The sequence below is a fragment of the Euprymna scolopes genome, chromosome 27, assembly GCF_053919585.1.
Source record: "Euprymna scolopes isolate OS-2025 chromosome 27, ASM5391958v1, whole genome shotgun sequence".
NCBI lineage: Eukaryota > Metazoa > Mollusca > Cephalopoda > Sepiida > Sepiolidae > Euprymna > Euprymna scolopes.
The window spans coordinates 39,113,657-39,136,734 of record NC_136508.1 but is presented as its reverse complement, the minus strand read 5'-3'; the positions used below and the strand labels follow the sequence as shown (position 1 = coordinate 39,136,734).

Here is a 23,078-nt window from a genome sequence, read left to right as displayed (position 1 = left end):
TTATATATTATTCGATTATATATATATTATTTTATATATTATTTCATTATATATATTATTTCATTATAGATATTATTTTATATGTTATTTCTTTATATATATAATTTTATTATATATATTAGTTTATATATTATTTCATTATATATATTATTTCATTATATATAATTTTTTATATATTATTTCATTATATATATATTATTTTATATATTATTTCATTATATATATTATTTTATACATTATTTCATTATTTATATATTATTTCATTATATACATTATTTTATATATTATTTCATTATATATATTATTTTATATATTATTACATTATATATGTATTATTTCATTATATATATATTATTTTATATATTATTTAATTGTATATATTATTTTATTATATATATATATTATTTAATTATATATATATTGATTCATTATATATATATCAATTCATTATATATATTATTTTATATACTATTTCATTATATATATTATTTCATTATATATATATTATTTTATATATTATTTAATTATTTATATATTATTTAATTATATACATTTTATTTCATATATTAGTTCAATATATATATTTTATTTTATATATTATTTAATTATGTATATATATTATTTTATATATTATTTATTTATCTATTATTTTATATATTATTTCATGATATATATATTATTTCATTATATATATTATTTTATTATATATATATTATTTTATATAATATTTCATTATATATATTTTTTTATTATATATATATTATTTTATATTATTTCATTAAATATATATATTATTTTATATTATCTCATTATATATACATTAGTTTCTATATTATCTTATTATATATATGATTTTATATATTATTTCATTATATATATATTATTTTATATATTATTTCATTATATATATTATTTTATACATTATTTCATTATATATATTATTTCATTATATATATTATTTTATATATTATTTCATTATATATATATCATTTTATATATTATTACATTATATATATATTATTTCATTATATATATTATTTTATATATTATTTAATTTTATATATTATTTTATTATATATATATATTATTTCATTATATATATATTAATTCATTATATATATTATTTTATATACTATTTTATTATATATATTATTTCATTATATATATATATTATTTTATATATTATTTAATTATTTATATATTATTTAATTATATACATTTTATTTCATATATTAGTTCAATATATATATTATTTTAAATATTATTTAATTATATATATATTTTATTTTATATATTATTTAATTATCTATTATTTTATATATTATTTCATGATATATATTATTTCATTATATATATTATTTCATTATATATATATATTTTTATATTATATTTTATTATATATATTTTTTTATTATATATATATTATTTTATATTATTTCATTAAATATATATATTATTTTATATTATCTCATTATATATACATTAGTTTATATATTATCTTATTATATATATTATTTTATATATTATTTCATTATATATATTATTTTATATATTATTTCATTATATATATTATTTTATATATTATTTCATTATATATATATTATTCTATATATTATTTCATTATATATATTATTTTATATATTATTTTATTATATATATATTATTTTATATAATGTTTCATTATATATATTATTTTATATATTATCTTATTATATATATATTATTTTATATATTATTTCATTATATATTATTTTATATATTATTTCATTATATATGATTTTATATATTATTTCATTATATATATTATTTTATATATTATTTCATTATATATATTATTTTATATATTATTTCATTATATATATATATTATTTTATATAATTTTTCATTATATATATTATTTTATATATTATTTCATTATATATATATTATTTTATATATTATTTCATTATATATATTATTTTATATATTATTTCATTATATATATATTATTTTATATATTATTTCATTATATATATTATTTTATATATTATCTCATTATATATTATTTCATATATTATTTCATTATATATAATTTTATATATTATTTTATTATATATATTATTTTATATAATATTTTATTATATATATAATATATATATATATATTATTTCATTATATATATAATATATATATATTATTTCATTATATATATAATATATATATCATTTCATTATATATAATATATATATATCATTTCATTATATATATAATATATATTATTTCATTATATGTATTATTATTTCATTTATCATATGTATAATATATGCATATATATATTATTACATTATATAAATGCATATATTATAAAACCGTATTTCTGGCTTTTTGTTGTTCACAGTATACGTCATATATGACTTAATTGCAGATAATTATATATATATATATATATAATCTCATTTGCTATGATGTCATATATGACGTATACAAACAAACAAATAAGACTAAAATAAAATATTAATCAAGTGCGATTGAAAGTCAAATCACAATGTAATATTAGGAAAATAAACCAATATTTTACTTGTTTGAAATTTATCGCAAATGTATGTCAAAGGTATACTCCATCTTCAATGTGTTGTTTTGTTTCTTTCTTTCTTTCTTTTCTTCTTCCTTGCCATGTTGAAAAGTTGGTGAAAGAAGTCTGTTTGTAAAGAGTTGAGTGTTGTATCTAGCGGTTGTATCTTGAAATGTTTGAACTGTGCGTAAGCAACGCGAGAATAACGTCAAGAATGAGAGTTCATATAGAAACGTTGTTTTAATTTGAATAAAATAAAATACGCATCAAGTGCGCTTGAAAGTCAAATCACAACGTAATATTAGGAAAATAAACAAATATTTTATTTTTTGAAATTTATCACAAATATATCATTTCAAAATACAACCGCTAGATACAACGCACGGCTTTTTACAAACAGACTTCTTTCGCCAAATTTACCATATGACAAGGAAGAAGAAAAGGAAAAAAAGAAACAAAACAACACACTGAAGATGGAGTATACCTCTGAAATATATTTATGTTATAAATTTCAAACAAGTAAAATATTTGTTTATTTTCCTAATATTACGTTGTGATTTGGCTTTCAAGCGCACTTGATGCGTATTTTATTTTATTCAAATTAAAACAACGTTTCTATATGAACTCTCATCCTTGACGTTAAACAAGAATAAGAAATTTGCACAATAATTTATTTAAGCGTCTGATGAGCTAAGCTCATCAGACGCTTAAATAAATTATTGTGCAAATGGATGTAATAAATAAATTATAGCACAAAGGCTCAAATATATTAGCTTGAGTTTTTTCTTTTTCAATATATATGTCATCCACGTACAGTACTGTTTTGCTGTATCACAGTCCGTCAGTGCGGCTAGACCAGCACCTTTCCTTAGGCAGGGGTTGATGGCAATTAAGCTACACAGTGGCTTTAGAGTTTCATCCCCATAGGGAATCGTCAAACTAAAATGTCCCTGATGTTTTTCTTCAGGGATAACACGTGGAAGCCTCTATCTAGCTTAATTGCTATATATATTTTCATGACTTACTAGCTAGCTCTACTCATGTATTGAGCACTGTTGAAGGAATACTGAAAATCGACACATAAAATATATCTTCTAACATTTTATGTAAATAGATGAAAAATTAATAATTATATTAGATTCGTAATTAATAGAAACTTATTGAATGAAATATCATTGTTAAATAGAAGACGGAGGGGAGTGTCGATAAAAATACGTTAAACGAGGGAATACCACACATTCGACGACAATAAATTGAGTGCAAAATAACAACATACATGGCTCAAAGGTTAGAGCATCGGATAGCAGATCCGAGGTCTTGTTAACTTACCCGCAAACGGACAGCAAGGACAATGAAGATGATGATGAGTATAACTGCTAAAGATGAGGAGATGACAGCTCCAATTGTGTAGGGGGAGACTGAAACATAAAAAAAATTTAATAAAAATGCAAAATCAGATTTGCCACTTCAATGAACTAGCCTTCATTACAAACTATTTATTTTTTACACAGGCATCACCACATTATCAAGGCCAAGAGGCCACGCAAGGATAAGGGTTAAAGAGTGTACAGTAGAAATTGGATAATGTAGTAATCATTAGTAATGAAAATTCGGTAAATTTGTTAACTTATATGGAATGGCTCATCAAGAACTTATTTACGTCAGACTTGAAGACAACCATATTGTAGTCAGCCGGAAAGCAGGAAAACGGAAGACAATTCCACAGGCGTGCAGTTCTAAGAAAGAAGCTTTGTTCATGGAATCTACGTTTAGGTTTAGGCACAGATAAAGAGTGGGGGGGGGGGGGAATTATTGATAGTGTTTTCAGCTAGACGAGTGTTTCTTGTGAAAGTTTGGCGAGGGGGGGACCAGAGACTGAAGCTCAGTCGAACACTTTCCATGACAATAACGATACATCAGAGACAAACTCGCAACATCTCTTCTGTGAGATAGAGGTTGCAAGGAAGAGAAAAGGACATCTGCTACGAGGCTATGAAGTCTATTTTGAACTCTATCAAGGCAGGACAAGTCCTTTCTAGCAGCTCCTGCCCAGATGTGGCAACAGTATTCCATCCTTGGACGTACCTGGCTCTTATATAGATAGAGAATTGCATCAGCAGTGAGATATCTAGTGGATCAATAGAAAGATCCCACCATTTTTCCAGCGGCCTTCGTAACAGATTTGATGTACGTGTTCCATTTAAGATCAGGAGTAATGGTCAAGCCCAGAAGCTTGTTGAATTGATTTAGTTTGTTATAGTGTTGTATATTTATTGACTACTGTTCGACTGAGCTCCAATCTATGATTCCCCCTCGCTAAACTTTCCCAAAATACTCTAGCTACAACCACTATATTTGACTCCCCACCCATCCACACACACACACACTCTTCAACTGTGCCTAAATCTAAACACAGATTCCATGAACAAACCTTCTTTCCCAGAATTTCTCGCTTGTGGAATGCTGTTCCGCTGGCCTGCTTTTCTATTGAATACAACATGGTAGCCTTCAAGTCCAATGTAAACAAGTTCTTGTTTGACCGTCTTCATAAATAATCAAATTCTATCCAATTTACACTGTAAACGATTACTAGATTACCACCTTACATTTATTAACACTTATCCTTGAGTGGTCTTCGCGCCTTGATAATTGGTGATTGTCGAGTAGAAACAAAAAAGTGTAGGCACGTGAGACGAGCGAATATAAGAAAGGGACTAGCTTGTATAAGCCACTCTATTTCTTTCTCCATTTATCAACCGATTCCTTCCCCTTGCTTTTCATTTCTTCGACTTTCTGTACCAAGTGGAAATAAGATGAATTTAAATCAATCATGTTCTACAAAGCCAAAAACAAAGAAACAACAATTTACTCTATACAAAACAACCAAACCAAACATCATGAATAAATATTTGAAGGCATAACGAATTTAGAGCATAAAACCCTTCTTTTTTCCCCCAAATTACCAGATTCGGCATTAAATAACTCAAAAGGGTTGATATTAGTGTTGGAACGATTAATCGGAATCAGGAATCGGAAAAAGCAGAACTGTTTGGGGTATCGGAATCGGCATTAGAATCAGAAAAATTGTGTCTATTTCCGATGTAAAAAATGATCCCTTTAATTATCATTTTCTTTATTTGATTTTGTTTAAAACTAAATTTTTCACTGCTGGTAGTAATAATAAAATAATAAATATTTATTGATTTAAATTTCCAATGAAACTAAAATCTATAGATCACGCCCTCACAAGTGTGTTTGTTACGTTTGAGAAAATATATGCACTTTTAATATGTGTCTTTACAGTAATCGAGACAAAATAACCATTTTATAATTAAATATTTAGAAATTTATAAAGAATCGGTAATTGCATCAGAATCAGAGAAAATATTGGAATCGTCCCTACAAAACAACTAAACCAAACCAAATAATCATATTTGGTTTAGTGTCAATTTTTACATGTTTGCATGCATTCAACGGCTTTAAGAAATTAACTTCCAAACGAACCTTATTTAGCCTTCTTTCTTGCAAGTCCATTTTCATCATTTCTGCCCATGATTACTTGGTTTTTCCCTGTGAACCTGCTACCTCAACTGTTCTGCATCTACTGACTCAAGAACTCTCATCCATTCTTTTAACATAAACATACCATCCAAGTTTACTCTTCTACATACATCTCCCTATACTGCCCAGGTTTCATCTTCCACTCAGGTCAACAGATCTCATCCTATCTTTAAGACTTGTATTACACATCTATCGTATCAATCTCATATTATTTCTATCCATGCAACGCATGTCCTCAACCCCCCCTCGCTATGTTTCCCTTCCATACACCACCACATTACGTATACATGCATCCAACTAAAAAATGTATGTCTGTTCTGCAAGTATTTTAATGATGACGAACTACAAGCACTTGTACCCCCTCGATGTAAATACCTCCCGACAAACCCGACAAGCAGCTAAATCCCACCCCTTCACAGTAGGGATCCCTAGGTGTAAGAAAGCCCTCTACTCCAATAGTTTCTTTCCTAGAACTGCTAGAGTTTGGAACTCCCTTCCGGGATTCTGCTTTCCCAACTGTACTGACATGCAGAAGTTCAAATGTAATGTGAACAGACATCTTGCTACTCATTTCCCTTCATAATAATCCCTGCAACTTATGTCCTCGATGTCATCAAAGTGACACTATGCCTTGTTTGGGGTGAAAATGAATTAAAAAAGAAAAGAAAAAAAAAGACTCCCGATTATTTTCTTCATTTTTTTTATTTTTTGGTATCTGTTTTTTTTTTCTTTTTTCTTTTCTGTACGTGTATGTTGTGCGCTTACAAACTCTTGTTTCACGCACTGACATTATAGATGTTAAATAAAGAATGACCTGTGATTTTGATGACGATGACTTTTTTTGTGTGTGTCGTCACACTTCCACATATGGTAATTCTGCATTTACTCACCTGTATTTTCGTGATGTCGTTTCGGCATATCCCGATAGCTTACATAAACCACCGGAATATGCCGAGTGCTGATTAAATTTTAAAATAATAAAAAAAAAAAGAATATTTATCATATAGTAATTACAATAAAGAAAAATGGAAATAAAATAAATAAAACTCTAGCATTTCTACACTAAATAAAGTTTCATGAATAAATATATATATATTTTTTAATAAAAACGTATATTTTTGTAAGAAAAGTTCTTTTTGCAACAAAATCTTTTGAAAACATCTTTTTTTTTTGCTGGTACTTTTTTTGAAGAAGGATTTTCTTTTTTTGAAGAGGATTTTTTTTTTGAAGAGGATTTTTTTTTTGAAGAAGGATTTTTTTTTGAAGAAGGATTTTTTTTTGAAGAAGGATTTTTTTTTGAAGAGGATTTTTTTTTGAAGAGGATTTTTTTTTGAAGAAGGATTTTTTTTTGAAGAAGGATTTTTTTTTGAAGAAGGATTTTTTTTTGAAGAGGATTTTTTTTTGAAGAAGGATTTTTTTTTTGAAGAAGGATTTTTTTTTGAAGAGGATTTTTTTTTTGAAGAGGATTTTTTTTTTGAAGAAGGATTTTTTTTTGAAGAGGATTTTTTTTTGAAGAAGGATTTTTTTTTTGAAGAAGGATTTTTTATTGAAGAAGGATTTTTTTTTGAAGAGGATTTTTTTTTGTAAGAAGGATTTTTTTTCTTTCTGTTTTCTACTCCTTTTTTGTGTGTTAAGGTTAGGGGGTAGGTTATTTTTTTAAGGAATATTTTCAGTCACCTAAAGAACAACCGCTATGCAAAGAGATATATCGTCTCGACAGGATTTGTAGTAGCCTTCGTCACAAGATCTAGAAAATTAAGACTGTGGTTCACCATTAGGTATTGGAACCCTTCTAATCCTCAGCAGAATGTACTTCTTTATTGTGAGAAGAGTTATGTCTTTGGCGTTATGGTTCAATACTGTCACTAGGAAACCCTCCTTTTCTGTGAAATCATATCCTCCGAAGATCAAACGTTCTGTTTCCTATTGGTGAATAGGGATTCGATTAGAAAATATTATCCAAACTCGCTAGATTCATAGCTAGATTCATAGCTAGATTTATAGCTAGATTCATAGCTAGATTTATAGCTAGATTCATAGCTAGATTCATAGCTAGATTCATAGCTAGATTTATAGCTAGATTCATAGCTAGATTCATAGCGACGCCTAAAAATATTTTTTATGATTTACACTATCGATTACACTATAGATTAGATAAAACTAATATTTTCTTCCAACCCTTTTTTTGGTGTGATCATATCCTTGTTGCGGACCAGGATATAAAAATACCCTAACTCACTACAAGAAGAAATAATGAAACGAATTGAATGAAGGAAACAAAGAACTCAAATGCTGGAATAAAATAAACATGTCGTTTATTTTCTGTTGAGAAAAGAAAGTCTTCGGTGTACACGTGTTCATTCAGCCGTTGACGACTACGCGCGTGGAAGGAAAGGGGGAATGCAATAGAGAAACGCGAAGTGGCAAGCCGGCCTGTAGAAAGAGAGGGTTAAGCTCAGTAGAGCGTCGCGCACATGTCTGTTTTGATGGACCAAAGGCGAAGGGGAGATAGAGTGACGTTAGAGCACGCGGTCGGTTCGTCGACTAAGCAGCTCGAACGCTGGTCCGGACGAAAAAGGGAGGTTAACAGGTTTTGTTAACTTTTATACTGAAGTTAGTGTTCTGGGTGCGCATGTCTGGTTTTCACTTAAAAGGAAGTGACGTCACAGCTCGGGTTTGTGTATGCGCATGAATGTGAGTGTGTGTATGAGGCTGTGTATATGCGTGCATGTGTGTGCGTGCATGTGCGTGCGTACTTGTGGTGTATATATATAAGGGAAACATGTTCGAACATCCTTCAAAGATCCAGATTGGTTCGATGATCTTCCCAACGCTGCGTTTCCTACTGTTGAATATAGGTTTTCGTGTAAAATATTATCTACGCTCACTAGATTCATGGTGGCGTCTACAATTCTAAAAAAAAAAAAATAATTTAAAGTTTTTGCACAAATAAAACTATTATTTTGTTTCAATTTATTAACTGTAATCTGCTGAGATTTTTATTGGCTAAAAACACACAGCACGTTTGTAATGTCGTATGGTTAATTGATTTTTCATTGGCTGAGCGTTTCCACCATATTCTGACTGGCTACATAAGCTGCCGGGATATGTTGAAGCAACATCCACAGAAAAACGGATCAGTAAATGCAGAAGTACCGCACAAATGGTCACCCATCTGGTACTCATTAGGCTCAACGTTGCTCAACTTCGATGATCTATGATCTCACATAATACTAGAAATGTTGGCTCCAAACCAAATACATCTGCGTTTGTTTGAATGGCGCGCTAATTAGTGATCAGGAGTTCAGTCCCTTGGATCAGTTCATCATGCTGAAATTAGTACGAGTTATCTCCCTTGAGCATGAGGACAATCTACCTGTATTGGTTGGTAAAAGAAATTTCTTGAAGATTATGCATATAATGAGAAATCCTTCTAGACTGAGACAGTTTAGTATTTTTTTTTTGTCCCAATCTAGAGTGTCCGGTTTTGGAGAGTTGGATTTTCACTACATTAAAAATCGATCCAATTTTGCCTTCGTCAGGAGGCAAGTAAATAGACTATATAGAAATGAGACATATGTCTATCTTGTAGTAGAACGTAACAAAAACCGTCGTCACGCAAAAGGAAACAGAAAAAAATTTCTCTAACAACAACAAAAGAATTTATTTAATTACTAACACCGTTCGGTATAGGTGGAAGAAAGCTGGACAGTGTCCAAACAAGAAAAGAAAGATAAAAATTACTTCCGGTTGTCGAAAGTCTGTCAGCAGTTATATTCAAGCAAAGATGCTTGAGCATTCAAAAACAGGATATATATATATATATATATATATATATATATATATATATATATATATATATATATATATATATATATATAGCGAGAGGACATCTTTCATTGTTGCATCCAGGGTTTTCATGATTCCTCTAAGTTGCTGAAATAGTTCTTCTGGAAACAGATGAAATCAATGTGTCCTGCAAGCTAATTGGTCCGTGTGTAGCCAAAGGAGTAAATATAAGGATAGGCACGACTTCACCGCAAACACGCAGACAAATGGTTTAAGTACAAATTGGAAACGTTACTGGAAAACAAAATTCACAAAATTGTTTGAGACATGGAGGTACAAACAGATGAACTCACTCAAACAAAAAGACTGAATGTCATAATAATTAACAAAAAAATGTAGATTTTGCCGTTTCAGCAGATCAGATGGTGAAGATGAAAGAGACAGAAAAACGAAACAAATATGCGGAACTTTCCGGAAAACTGAAAGGAATATGGAACATGACATGAAAATCAATATTAATACCAATAATTGTAGGAGCACTAAGAATCATCCCAAAGAACAAGGAAAAAAAAAAGACTAGGAGAAATCGGAATTGAGGGTAAGAGTGAAACTATGCAATGGACGGTAATACTGAAAACAGCTCAAATCTTAAGGAAAACTCAAATGCAGAAACTAATTCCCACACAAGTTAACCAGTCATATAGAAACTGCAATAGAAGCAAAACAAAAAGATGCAACCAAGAAAACTGCAATTTTGCAAATTGATTACCTCTCCCCCCACCAAAAAATGGAAAAGATTATTGAAATTAAAAAATAAAGTGATTGCATGAAACCATTCCGAAACATACGAATCCTAACCCTAATCGCAGTAAATTGTGTACGATTACGTTTAATGGACTGAACATTGGTGATCTGTATTGCACCTTGCGAGGCATAACGACAGTACCATAATGGGGAAGAAAAAGAATATAATTTTCGTATAAATAATTGAATTGATTCAAAACGTTTCGCAAAAACAAATAAATAACATCTATATATAGCATTTATATAAAAATTAGATGAACCTACGCAAACTATTTTTAATAATTTTTTTTGGGAGTAAATAATAGTCAAAAACAAAAAGAAAACCAATTAAAAATATGAGAGACACTTACTGTAGGTCATAGAAAAATTTTGATTGTAGGATCTTTTTGCTGAAGGACGTATGATTCGCCGGTGACTATCTGAAAATAAATGTTCGTATTAACATAAATATAACAATACGCTGAAATCATTTCATGTTCATATGTATGACTTTTTTTTTTTTTTTTTTTTACAAAGGAGTCGCCACTTATCAAGGCCCGGAGACCACTCGAGGATAAGGTTTAATGAGTGTACAGTGGTCAAGGTGAACATGTCGGTTATCGATTAGTAGTGGAAATTTGGTAAATTGAATTACTTAAGGGGTCGGCTCGTCACGAATTTGTTCATGTTGGACTTGAAGACAACCATATTGTAGTCAGTTGGAAAGCAGGGAAATGGAACAGAGTTCCACAGGCGTGCAGTTCTAAGAAAGAAACTTTGTTCATGGAATCTATGTTTAGGTTTAGGCACAGATAAAGAGGGGGGGATTATTGATAGTGGTTTCAATTAGACGAGTGTTTTTCGTGAAAGTCAGGCCAGGGGGGTGGGCATGGATTGGAGCTCAGACGAGCGCTGGCCATGAAAATAATGATAAAGCAGAGACAGGCTCGCAGCGTTTCTTCTGTGGGAAAAAGGTTCCAGAGAAGAGAAAAAGGAATCCCCCATTAGGCTACAAAGTCTATTTTGTACTCTGTCAAGGCAGGATAAGCTGCTTCTGTGATCAATAAGTAATGTGTGTGAACTACTTTCAGTTTTCTGATCTAGCTGAAACTTTGCCTGTGCAAGGATATATATCTCTATGGGTTATGTGCCAAATTAAAGTTCTGAACTAATTGTGGATTTTGATTCACAAATGTTTGAACAGTCTCGTGTAAAATGGAGCTTGGTGAGTATCGTGGATTGATCTGGTTTTTATGTTATTTGAAAGGATGCACACCACAGGAAACTTTTGATGAAACGTGTGGTAATGATGGCTTATCATATGACCTTGTAAAAAGCTAGCATCGTGAATTCAGACATGGCTGGAAATCTGTGGAAATAGTTTCCAGATCTGGTCTTGCGCCTGCCATTGATGAAGCGTCAGTCAAATGTGCATTAAACGATGGGCATAACTCTGGGTGGTTTCTATGCAGAGAAAGATTAATAACTGTGCCAAGAATACATTGCTCTGCTGCTTTGGGAAATGAGTCAGGTTATTACGTATCATCCTAAATGAATTCAAAATCTTCACTCTATTTTCATAATGAGACATTTTTATTCTTTTTTTCCCTTTCTTCTTTCTATACCGATAAATGCGTTTTTTCTTTTGTTATCTCTTTTAAAACTTTCGAGTTTGAGATGTTTTTTTTCTTCTTTTTGATTTTATTGATTCAGACGTTATTTTATATGAGTTTTAGTGTAAATACTGGTGAAGCATATTTATTTTGTCATTTTTTGTACACACGTAATTTAATAATGTTTGATAATAAGCCGTTTGGCATAGAGCTTAGAGTGTTGGCTAATATGCCTGTAGTCCAGGTTCAATCCTTGGTGCAGTGTTATATTTATTTGTAACTAGTAGGGAGGGGGCCCGACCTTGCTGGGGCATAAAATACACCTTAATATATTTTAATTTATGCAGATTTCGTATTTATTATTACAGAGCCAATTCTCTATTGAATATTATATTGTACCTTATATATAGTACTAATTTCAAAAGTTAAAAAAAAATGACTTGGGTGCTATGATTTTTTTTTCATGTTTTCACAAAAAATAAATTGAGCAAAATATTTTTTTTCCAACTGTGCAAAGTAGTTTTTTCTTACTTTCTTTATTAGAGTTATTCTCCTTGTGATATATATATATATATATATATATATATATATATATATATATATATATATATATATATATATATATATATATATATATATATAGTACTGATTTTAAAAGTTAAAAAAAAAGGACTTGGGTGCCATCAGCTAGAATCGAAACCAAAACATTTAACAAAACTGTCTTCTTTTATTTAGCACTACAGCCGTGTTCCATATCGTTTGAGCTAACCTGGCAGATAGATAAAAAAAAAAAAGATTTAAAATTAAACGACTTCAAGCTATATATGAATGAATTTGCACATGCAGTATAATAATAATAAAAGTGTTCAACGTGAAAAAAAAGAGCTAACAAGTAGTGAAATAGTGAACTTCAATAATAACCAGTGAATAATAATTGAAATGAACATTTTGCATTTCAACTTGTCGACACATTTCTGTACGTGTTACTCATCCATCCAAACAAAGATTTTACTCATTATAAACCATCCTTGGCGTCTGATTACTATCTACTATTAATTTCAGTGTTATGTTTTCGGTAGTTTAAGAATTCATCAGTTAAATATTCACACACGCAGATACACATACATACATCTACTGTTTTATATATAGATAAAGATAACGAAATTCAAGTTTAATTTATTTACTTTATTTATTACAAGAAACTTTTATTTTTAAACTCACGATCACCCCTAACAAGGCATATCGCCACTTGGACGTAAGGGACTACTATTTGGTACCATGCCTAGGAATGATTAACAAGATGTTGGTTTACATTACATTTAAACTTCTGCATATCAGTACAATCAGGTAGCAGAAAGGGAATTCCAAAGTCTAACTGTTTGAGAGAAGAAAATATTAGAGTAGAAAGCTTTCTGACATTAAGGGATCTGAACAGTGAAGGGGCGTGATTTTGTTGCTAAGCGGGTTTGTCGGGGATATGGTCATTGAGGAGGCACAAGGGCAACGAGTTCATCAGAGCACATTCCATTAAAAATTTGTAAAACAGCAGAGAGATGCAACATTGCGGTGATGGGACAGGGGTTGGAGCTTAGTTGACAAAGTGGGACCTATTAGATCGAGAACTCTATTTTAGACAAGAGGGAGAGGCTAATGATAAATAGTAAATTCTACTTATAACCTTGATCTTTTTAAGACATTTAAAAATTTTTTGATATGGCTCAACTGAGGATTGAACCCTGATCTTCCAACCTGCTAACGGACACTTTTACCATTATACCAAAAGTACAAACATAACATCAAATCCTGCTGGCGTAAATAAATTGGCATACTCACCACTGATTCGTATCTGTAAAAGTCAAATCTATATCTATAAAAGTGAGGATGTGTGTGTGCGTGTGCATGTGTGACGACAATTCTCAACCTATTTACTCAACGAATTTTTATCTACAGACTTGAAATTTCGTATATAGGGTATTCAGACATGTGAAAAACTTTTTAATCTGTTTTCATCCGGAAAAAAAGGGGCTGCTAAGGGGTCAAAATTGAAAAATCGGTATGCAAAAAGGGATGCGTCAGATTTTTATCTGTATTCAAGTGCATCATGAAATATGACAGTTTGCTTATGTTAAGTATGAGTTAGTTTGAAAATACTTTTTAAAAGTCATGTCAAGCTGGTGTAATGGTTATCGTACTTGACTCACTGTCTTTAGGTTTTGGTTTCAATCCCAGCTCAAGTATTTTTTTTTTACTTACAAGAAGTGGACTGTTTACAAAAAATAATACAATACTCGAATATCCGTTCTGCTAGATCTACAGCAGATGAGCTAACGGTTATATCTCATAGGATTAGTGAATCTCTCGACAAAGGCTTCCTTTCTAGGGCAATTGCTCTTGACATATCAAAGGCCTTTGATAAGGTCTGGCATAAGGGCCTACTTCACAAGATTTTCAGTATAACTGGAAATGTTTTCTCAATTATTAAACCATTTCTCTCTGATAGGCTCATAAGAGTAGTGGTTGATGGGCAGAAATCAGAGGCCCAGAGTATTAATGCTGGAGTCCCTCAGGGGTCCATCCTGGGCCCAAATCTCTTCCTGATCTACATCAATGATCTCCCAAAACACATACTTAAATCATTCGTTGACATCTATGCTGATGACACGACCATCTATGGCAATGCATCAAAGGCCATAAATGACCAAGTTCTCTCTGATTCTTTCTTCTCGGATCTTGAGCATGTGGTACAATAGGGAAAAAAGTGGCTGGTTACCTTTAATTCATCTAAAACCAAGCTCCTAACTTTGCATCATCAATGCCCTGACCCCATCTGACATCAGTTGAAATGGAGGGCTCTCGTCTTGGAGAAGCTTCATGTTTGGACAAGCTTCTGGGCTTGACCATTACTCCGGATCTTAAATGGAACACGTACATCAAATCTGTTGCCAAGGTCACTGGAAGAATGGTGGGATCTTTCTACCGCTCCAGTAGATATCTCACTGCTGATGCAATTCTCTATCTATATAAAAGCCAAGTACGTCCAGGGATGGAGTATTGTTGCCACATCTGGGCAGGGGCTGCTAGAAGCAGCCTATCCTTCCTTGACAGAGTACAAAATAGACTTCGTAACTTAGTGGGAGATACCCTTTTGTCTTCCCTGCAACCTCTTTCCCACAGAAGGGACGTTGCGAGCCTGTCTTTGTCTTATCGTTAATTCCACAAGTGCTCGTCTGAGCTCCAATCTATGGTTCCCCCCTTGCCAATCTTTTTTGAAAAACACCCATCTAGCCAAAACAACTGTCAATAACTTTCCCCACTCTTTAACTGTGCCTAAACCTAAACGTAGATTCCATGAACAAAGCTTCTTTCTTAGAACTGCACGCCTGTGGAACTCCCTTTCGTTTGCCTGTTTCACAGCTGACTACAACTTGGTTGTCTTCAAGTCCAACATAAACAAATTCTTGATGAACCGCCCCTTTAAGTAATCCAATCTACCAAATTTCCATTAATAACGACTAATGCGATATTATTCCATTGATTACTGTACACTCAATAGCACTTATCTTCGAGTGGCCTCAGGGCCTTGATAAGTGGTGACTCCTATGTAAAAAAAACAAAACATTTTCCAACAGTCTCCCCTGCTTCAAGCTATTTCTTTACTTATTTACTTTCTATTCCAAGAAACTCCCTCCTACTTAATCTTTTCAAAAACCTTGATTTTCAATTACTTTGATCTTTTCAATAGTCTTTTTAATTTTTTGATACGACTCAACTGACTCAACTTAACTTCTAGACATGGCTCAAGTGACTCAATTTTTTGATATGACTCAACTGACTCACTTAATTATTTTGATATGACACAATTGACTCAACTTAATTGTTTGATATGATAACAGACTCAACTTAATATTTTCATATCACTCGACTGACTCAACTTAACTTTTTGATATAACTCAACTGACTCAACTTAATTGTTTTATATGACTGAACTTAAATTTTTGATAAAACTCAACTTAACTTAATTTTTTGATATGACTGAACTGACTCAACTTAATATATTGGTATGACTCAACCTAATTGTTTGATATAATTGAATTGACTCAACTTAATTTTTTTATATGACTCAACTGAGCATTGAATCCTGATTTTACAAACCGCTAGCGAACACTCTTACCAAAGGTACAAACATAGCTTCAAATCCAGTTTGCGTAAATAAATTGACATACTCACCACTGATTCGTATCTGTACTAATTCTTCATCGTAGAATGACCGGCCGCTGTATTTATTGGTGACTTTGCATGAGTAGTTTCCCTCATCACCACGCTGTATGTTTCGAATCCGATAATAGTTGAGCTGCGACAGGACAAAATGGTTCCGCCCATCGGGAGATGTGTAGACCCAATGATAGTCGGGTGCAGGGTTCCCGAATGCCACGCAGTGGAGGTAAACGTCCGTGCCCCTTGGGTAAAGATTATCCTTCTTCCGTGGTTCAAGATACACGGTTTTCACACTAACTGGAACTGCATAAAAACAAAAACAAAAAAAAAAAAAAACAGTTACATTCAAGTTTGAAATAAGAAAAACCATAGATTATTATGGCACATGAAACATTCACAGCAAAAACTCGTCCAGCTATAAGCACTGTAAATAATTTTGTCTACCTGAAACTAAACTCTCGCTTCCCTTATTTTGTCCTTTAGACCTCAAATCCCAGGAGCGATGCTTCTAACAAAGAGGGAAGAATTGTTGTTATCTGGGTAAGAATCTATCCCATCTAACACTTATTATTGGCAAGTTTTGATCTTGAAGTAATGTTTTTAGTTCCTTATATTAAGTGGCTTTATGCCTTGTCTAGAACGATTGCCATAAAAAAAACCTTCACAGAACTTCCATAAGCAAAATTTATTTCCAAGAAGTGCCCATCATGTAATACAATACCATAATGCTGCTTCCTAACTGACTACCACATGGTCATTTTAAAGTCCAATGCTAACAAATTCTTGTTGAGTCTTCCTCACAACAAGCATCATCTCCAATCGTCCACCTGATAAACGCATCAACCTTTGTCCTCGGGCAGATTTTGGACCTTGATAAGCATTAACTTCTTAGTAGAAAAAAAGGAAACAAAACAAAAAAAAACATCATCATATTTGGTTTAATGTCCATTTTACCTGATGACATGTGTTGGACAGCTTTAAGAAACTGATTTCTTCAAAACTGAACTATCTCGGGTCATTTATATTATTTGGATTATTCAGACTACCGTTCTCATCTTAAATGTTATTCTCGCAATGTTTCGCCTAATATAACCTCTGACCTTCATCAAGAGTGTCTTGTTGAAATTGTTGCAGTGTGACAAAATAGGAAAAATGAATTGTCTTGAGGAAGAGACGAACAACGTGTTAAATTGAATTAAACGAACAGGAATTTATTTCGTGAAGAAACAAATGAAAGAAAAGAGTACAGTACGTGTTTAGTTTGGCGTGCGTCTCTCACTGTTAGGTGAGAAGGAAAGTGTATTGTTGTGGAGAGAGAGAGAGAGAGAGTGAGAAAGTCAATCCAGTTTGGCGTGTGTCTCTCGCTGTTAGCTGGCAAGAGGAAAAGTCTATTGTTGCAGAGAGAGAGAGAGAGAGAGAGAGAGAGAGAGAGAGAGAGAGAGAGAGAGAGAGAGAGAGAGAGAGAGTCAATCCAGGCCATGGAGAGAGAAAACGTGTAAGGTGTACGTACTATCTCATGCCCCACGCAGTAGCACGCGGGCGCGCACACCCCGAAAGGGGCTGGTTGGTCCATCGACCTCTCAAGTCGGAAGCCGAATTGAAAAGGAAGAAACCAGGTCAGGTCTCTTGGTTTTATAGTTGTTTCTGGTGGTCTTTTGCGCATGTGTGGATTTCCTTTGAAGGGGAAGTGACGTTGCGTACGTGTGCGTATATGTGAGTACATGTGTGTACGTTAGCGTGTGTATATATGCACGTGAATGTGAGTGTATGTACGCGAACGTGAATATATCTACGTGTGTGTACGTGTGCGCATATGTTTGTGTGCGCGTATGTATATGACAAGAAATATGGCTTGAGATGTGAACGCGTGTTTTTGTGCGAGACTAGAAAGGGCTCGCACAAAATCGAAGAATATTACATGTTTCTCTCACTCTCATGAATCTCTATGGAATTTCAAATGACTCATGGTATAATCGATAAAATACTAAATAAAATTCAGTTCTAAGTGACACTCTTCTGGAAGTTGAAGGTTCCATCCTCAGTGCGGGCGATACTATGAATATACTTACAAATTACTTAAGATTTCTACCTGGTCATGGCTGACGAAAGAAGGACATGCATGGGAATTAAAAAGGATTCCGTTTGAAATTCTGTACATATTCTTTAGTTTGAATTCGAAAAACTACACCTGAAGAAGAATGGAGGTTACATCGGTCAAAACGTTGTGTAAATAACACTCAAGATAAGAGTAGTAGTCTAAATAATACAAATAATACAAGTTATCGATCCTCATCCAAGAAATTCAGACATGTAATATACGAGCCAAAAAATCTGAGTTCACGTTTTTTCCGGAATCCTTGTTTAAAAAAGTATTTTATTTAAAAAGGACATGGAATATAAGTATAAATATGGATAGGTTCTTAACAATGAACAATGGAAGTACACATTGAATAGTATTTTTTATAGGTAAGTGATTTTTTGGAATTTATATATATAGTAAAATTTCGTTGATTTTCTTTAAATCATTTTTTAAAGAAAACCGATTTTAAAAAAACAAATATTGCATAATTTGCTATTAAACATGTTACTTTTTTTTAAAATTTGGTCTTTGCTCCTTTAATTAAAAAAAACAAAACATTAGGGTTTGAATTACATTTTTCAAGAAGTTATAAGCTTCGAAAGACAGTAAGTCTAAATATTCCAGTGTTTACCACAAATTTTTAATGACGATTTCTGCCACTGCAGGTATAAAATCAGCTCAATGGTAGAAGCTTTAAATCAACTAGATTATATTATAGTTACGAAATAATCAGATTTATGACCTATTCATCTCTATACGTTCCAAGAATTTAACAATGGTAATATATTACAAATTTATTTATTGCGTAACTATATGCGTGCGCATACCAGCTATTTATAGATCTAACAAAACGGTGCTAGCGGCGTAAAACACGCACGCGCGCGCACGCACGCACACACACACAAAACAGTAACAACATTAGGTTTGCAAGTGTACGTTAAGCCAGCTTCAAGGCCAAGTCAGGAGGAGAATGAATGAATTTCTTAATTCTTCACATGCGGATGAATTTAATCTGGCTTTCAAAAGTGAATACTTCATCCTCTCTTGCTAGTATAATTCAGGGGAAATAGTTTGAATATGATTCAAGGGACATAACTCTGAACGAATATTTTGCATCAACAATATCTTAAAATCTGTACGTGATAGATGTAAGTGCCGCTAGTTTATTGAACATCAGCTGTCATTTTATCATTGAATGTAGGCTTAAAAAAAAAACAGATACATTATCTCTTATCTGTGACAAGAATAACATAAGGTGAAAAAAATAAAACATGTCTGAAGATAACGTTCTTTTGTTTTTTACTTTGTAAACAGTGGAAATCAGGCGCGTATCAAATGCCAGAAAGTGAGAAAAAAGAAAGTTAATGACTGTTCGGTGTCCATTGTTATTCATGGCGGCCAGTTTTTGTTTTTACTGCCAAACTAACTTCCAATGATTGTAATTAACCTTTGTGTTTATTCCTGTCCATTTTTCTTCAGGAACAAGGTTGGTTTGGTTTGATAAGGCTTGGTTTGTCTGTTTTACAGTATGTTAACACTTGTAGTCCCATAAGCGCCCAGAAAACACAACTCGGTAATTAGTGGAAGCAAAATATATTTAAAAGAAAATCAAATACAGAAAATAGTGTAGTTATACATCAGACCGACTGCCACGAGCACAAAACTCACCATGTCAGAATCTTCTCCAGAAAAATAATTTCAATAAATAAATAAATGTATTTATTGAAAGGAATTCTGCACTTGTTTGGTTTTTAAACCATTAAATTTTGAATTTTGTATCCTAATATCAACAGCGCTTAATATAAACAATGTAATTTTCATTAATTATCACATACGCGCTCGACCAGCGCCTGCGCCTGCCTCAGTCCTCACACTATCGGACTTTCAAATCTCGTACTTCTCCAACATCTGAAGATTCTGATGGGTCGAAACATCCAATTTAATTTTAACAAATAAATGTATTTTTTTATTGAAAGAAATGTTGCAGTTTTGTTGCACTTGTTTGCTTTTTAACCGTTACATTTTGAATTATATACATAGTAGCAAAAGTGCCCGTCGTTAACTGGGTTAACAAAACAGGCTACAGAAAATGAACTCTGATTTATGAAAGTCTGATAGGTTATGAAAAGGAAGGGTTGTACAGAGATAGCTTCGAATTTGGGGGTATCAAAACCAAAGTAAAATATGATGAAAGTAAACATAAAAAAGATAAAACCCATAATTTATTATACCATACCTGTTCACACTGAAACTCTTATCACAATATTCTGTGGATCTATATTAAAAAACCTTGGTAAACTTTGTGACATATTTCCATTCTATGGGTGTCAGGCACGAACGAATACTCCACAATTTTATTATACCATATTTCTTCAAACCGAAACATAATTATCAAAGTATACTTACGCAGATAAATATGAAAATTCTTTATTAAAGTTTGTGCCTATTTCCATTCTATCGAGGCCAGGCGCGAACGCAGACCTGAAAATTTTATTATACCATCCCTATTAAAGTTAAAACATAATTATCAAAGTATTCCTAAGAACATCTATATCAAAAACACTTGTAAACGTTTTTTTTTTAATTTTTTATTTCCATACTTTGTGGACCAGGCGCGTACGCAGACCCCACAATTTTAATGAATAATCATTATGCCAGATCAAACATACCCATTCCTGGGTCTTGATACATCTTCTATCATAATAGGGGATCAGTTTTCTATAATAATCAACCATATAGGAGCATATTCGTGAGCAGAGACACACACACACAGACGTTCAGCTTTATACTGTATATACAGTGATGATCATATTTATTGGCACGGTAAAATAAAAGTTAAATTTTGTCTAATAAATTCTAAAAAAGGGATTAAATTAAAGAAAATAACAAAGTATATTATGTATTTTTAACTGGCCTTTCCGATGCAGCAATCGGATTTTAGAAAAAATAAATAACAAAGGAACAACAAACATAATTGCAAAAAACCCTTGTTCAAAATTATTGGCACGGCTTTGTTTTTCTTTTAGTATCAGTATAATATCAATCAATTTCCGGTTTACGTGCTTTCTGAACCTTTTTATAGCCACATTATGCTTGTTTAACGCTAATTCAGTGAATAATTTTTTTCAGATAATTTTTAGATAGCGATTTATTTAAACTATTATAAGTGACTAAATTATAATTTTCAATCGCCATGGTTAAAACTAAGGAACACAGCGAAGACGTCAGGAAGCTTGTTGTAGCATGCCATACCAATGGGGAGGGCTATGATAAGATTTCAAAGAAGCTAAACCTTCCCAAATCCACTGTTAGAGCCATAATAAACAAGTTCAAATCGCAAGGCCACGTTATGAGTTTAGAGGGTAGAGGGAGAAAAAGGATTCTTTCCCCAAGAGATGAACGGAAAATTGTTCGACAAGTAAAACAAAACCCAAGGATCTCTGTTGGGGAGATTGTTGATGAACAGAGCACCTCTGGAGTGAATGTATCTCGACATACAGTTGGTAGAGTTTTGAAGAGAGCTGGTTTAAAAGCATGTCGTCCGAGAAAGACTCCCTTATTGAAGCCTATGCACCTGAAAGCAAGGCTAGCCTTTGCAAAACGTCATATTGATAAAGATGTTGCATTCTGGAAACGTGTTCTATGGACTGACGAAACGAAAATAGAGTTATTTGTCCATAATAAAGTGTCTTATATTTACAGAAAATCTGGCGAAGCTTTCCTGCCTAAGAACACCATACCCACAGTGAAGCACGGTGGAGGCAGTTTGATGTTTTGGGGATCCTTTGCTGCCTCTGGACCAGGGCGACTTGTTAAGGTCACAGGTAGCATAAAAAAAGGAAGATTATGTTAAAATATTGGATGAAAACCTGAACTGCTAAACAGCTCTCACTTGGTCGTCGTTGGTGGTTCATGTAAGATAATGACCCAAAGTATTCGGCTAAACTGACTAAGAAATGGCTTGAGGACAATCATATTAATGTTTTGGAGTAGCCATCACAAAGCCAGGACCTTAATCCAATTGAAAATTTATGGAGAACATTAAAATTGAGGGTAATGCAAAGGAAGCCTAAGAATCTTATTCAATTGGAGGATTATTGTCAGGAAGAGTGGGCTAAAATTACTACTGAAGAGTGCAACAACTTGGTTGTAAACTATGAAAAGCGACTGAGGAAGATAATCAAGGCCAAAGGCTATACAATTGATTATTAAATAAATCGTGCCAATAATTTTGACCAAGGGTTTTTTGCAATTATGTTTGTTGTTCCTTTGTTATTTATTTTTCTAAAATCCGATTGCTGCATCGGAAAGGCCAGTTAAAAATACATAATATACTTTGTTATTTTCTTTAATTTAATCCCTTTTTTAGAATTTATTAGACAAAATTTAACTTTTATTTTACCGTGCCAATAAATATGATCATCACTGTACATATATATATATATATTATATATATATATATATATATATATATATATATATATAT

The 23,078-nt window shown here is 31.9% G+C and overlaps 1 protein-coding gene across 1 annotated transcript in view; it reads right to left on the bottom strand.

Moving 5' to 3' along the window:
- Positions 1–23,078, bottom strand: part of LOC145248700 (fibroblast growth factor receptor 2-like) — a 380,337-nt gene that overhangs the window by 73,544 nt on the left and 283,715 nt on the right. Inside the window, exons 4-6 of the mRNA XM_080110355.1 lie at positions 16,525–16,815; positions 11,056–11,124; positions 3,881–3,969 (exon numbers count right to left, since the gene is read on the bottom strand). Coding sequence (XP_079966481.1) covers positions 3,881–3,969; positions 11,056–11,124; positions 16,525–16,815 — 449 coding nt within the window. The remainder of the gene's footprint in view (positions 1–3,880; positions 3,970–11,055; positions 11,125–16,524; positions 16,816–23,078) is intronic.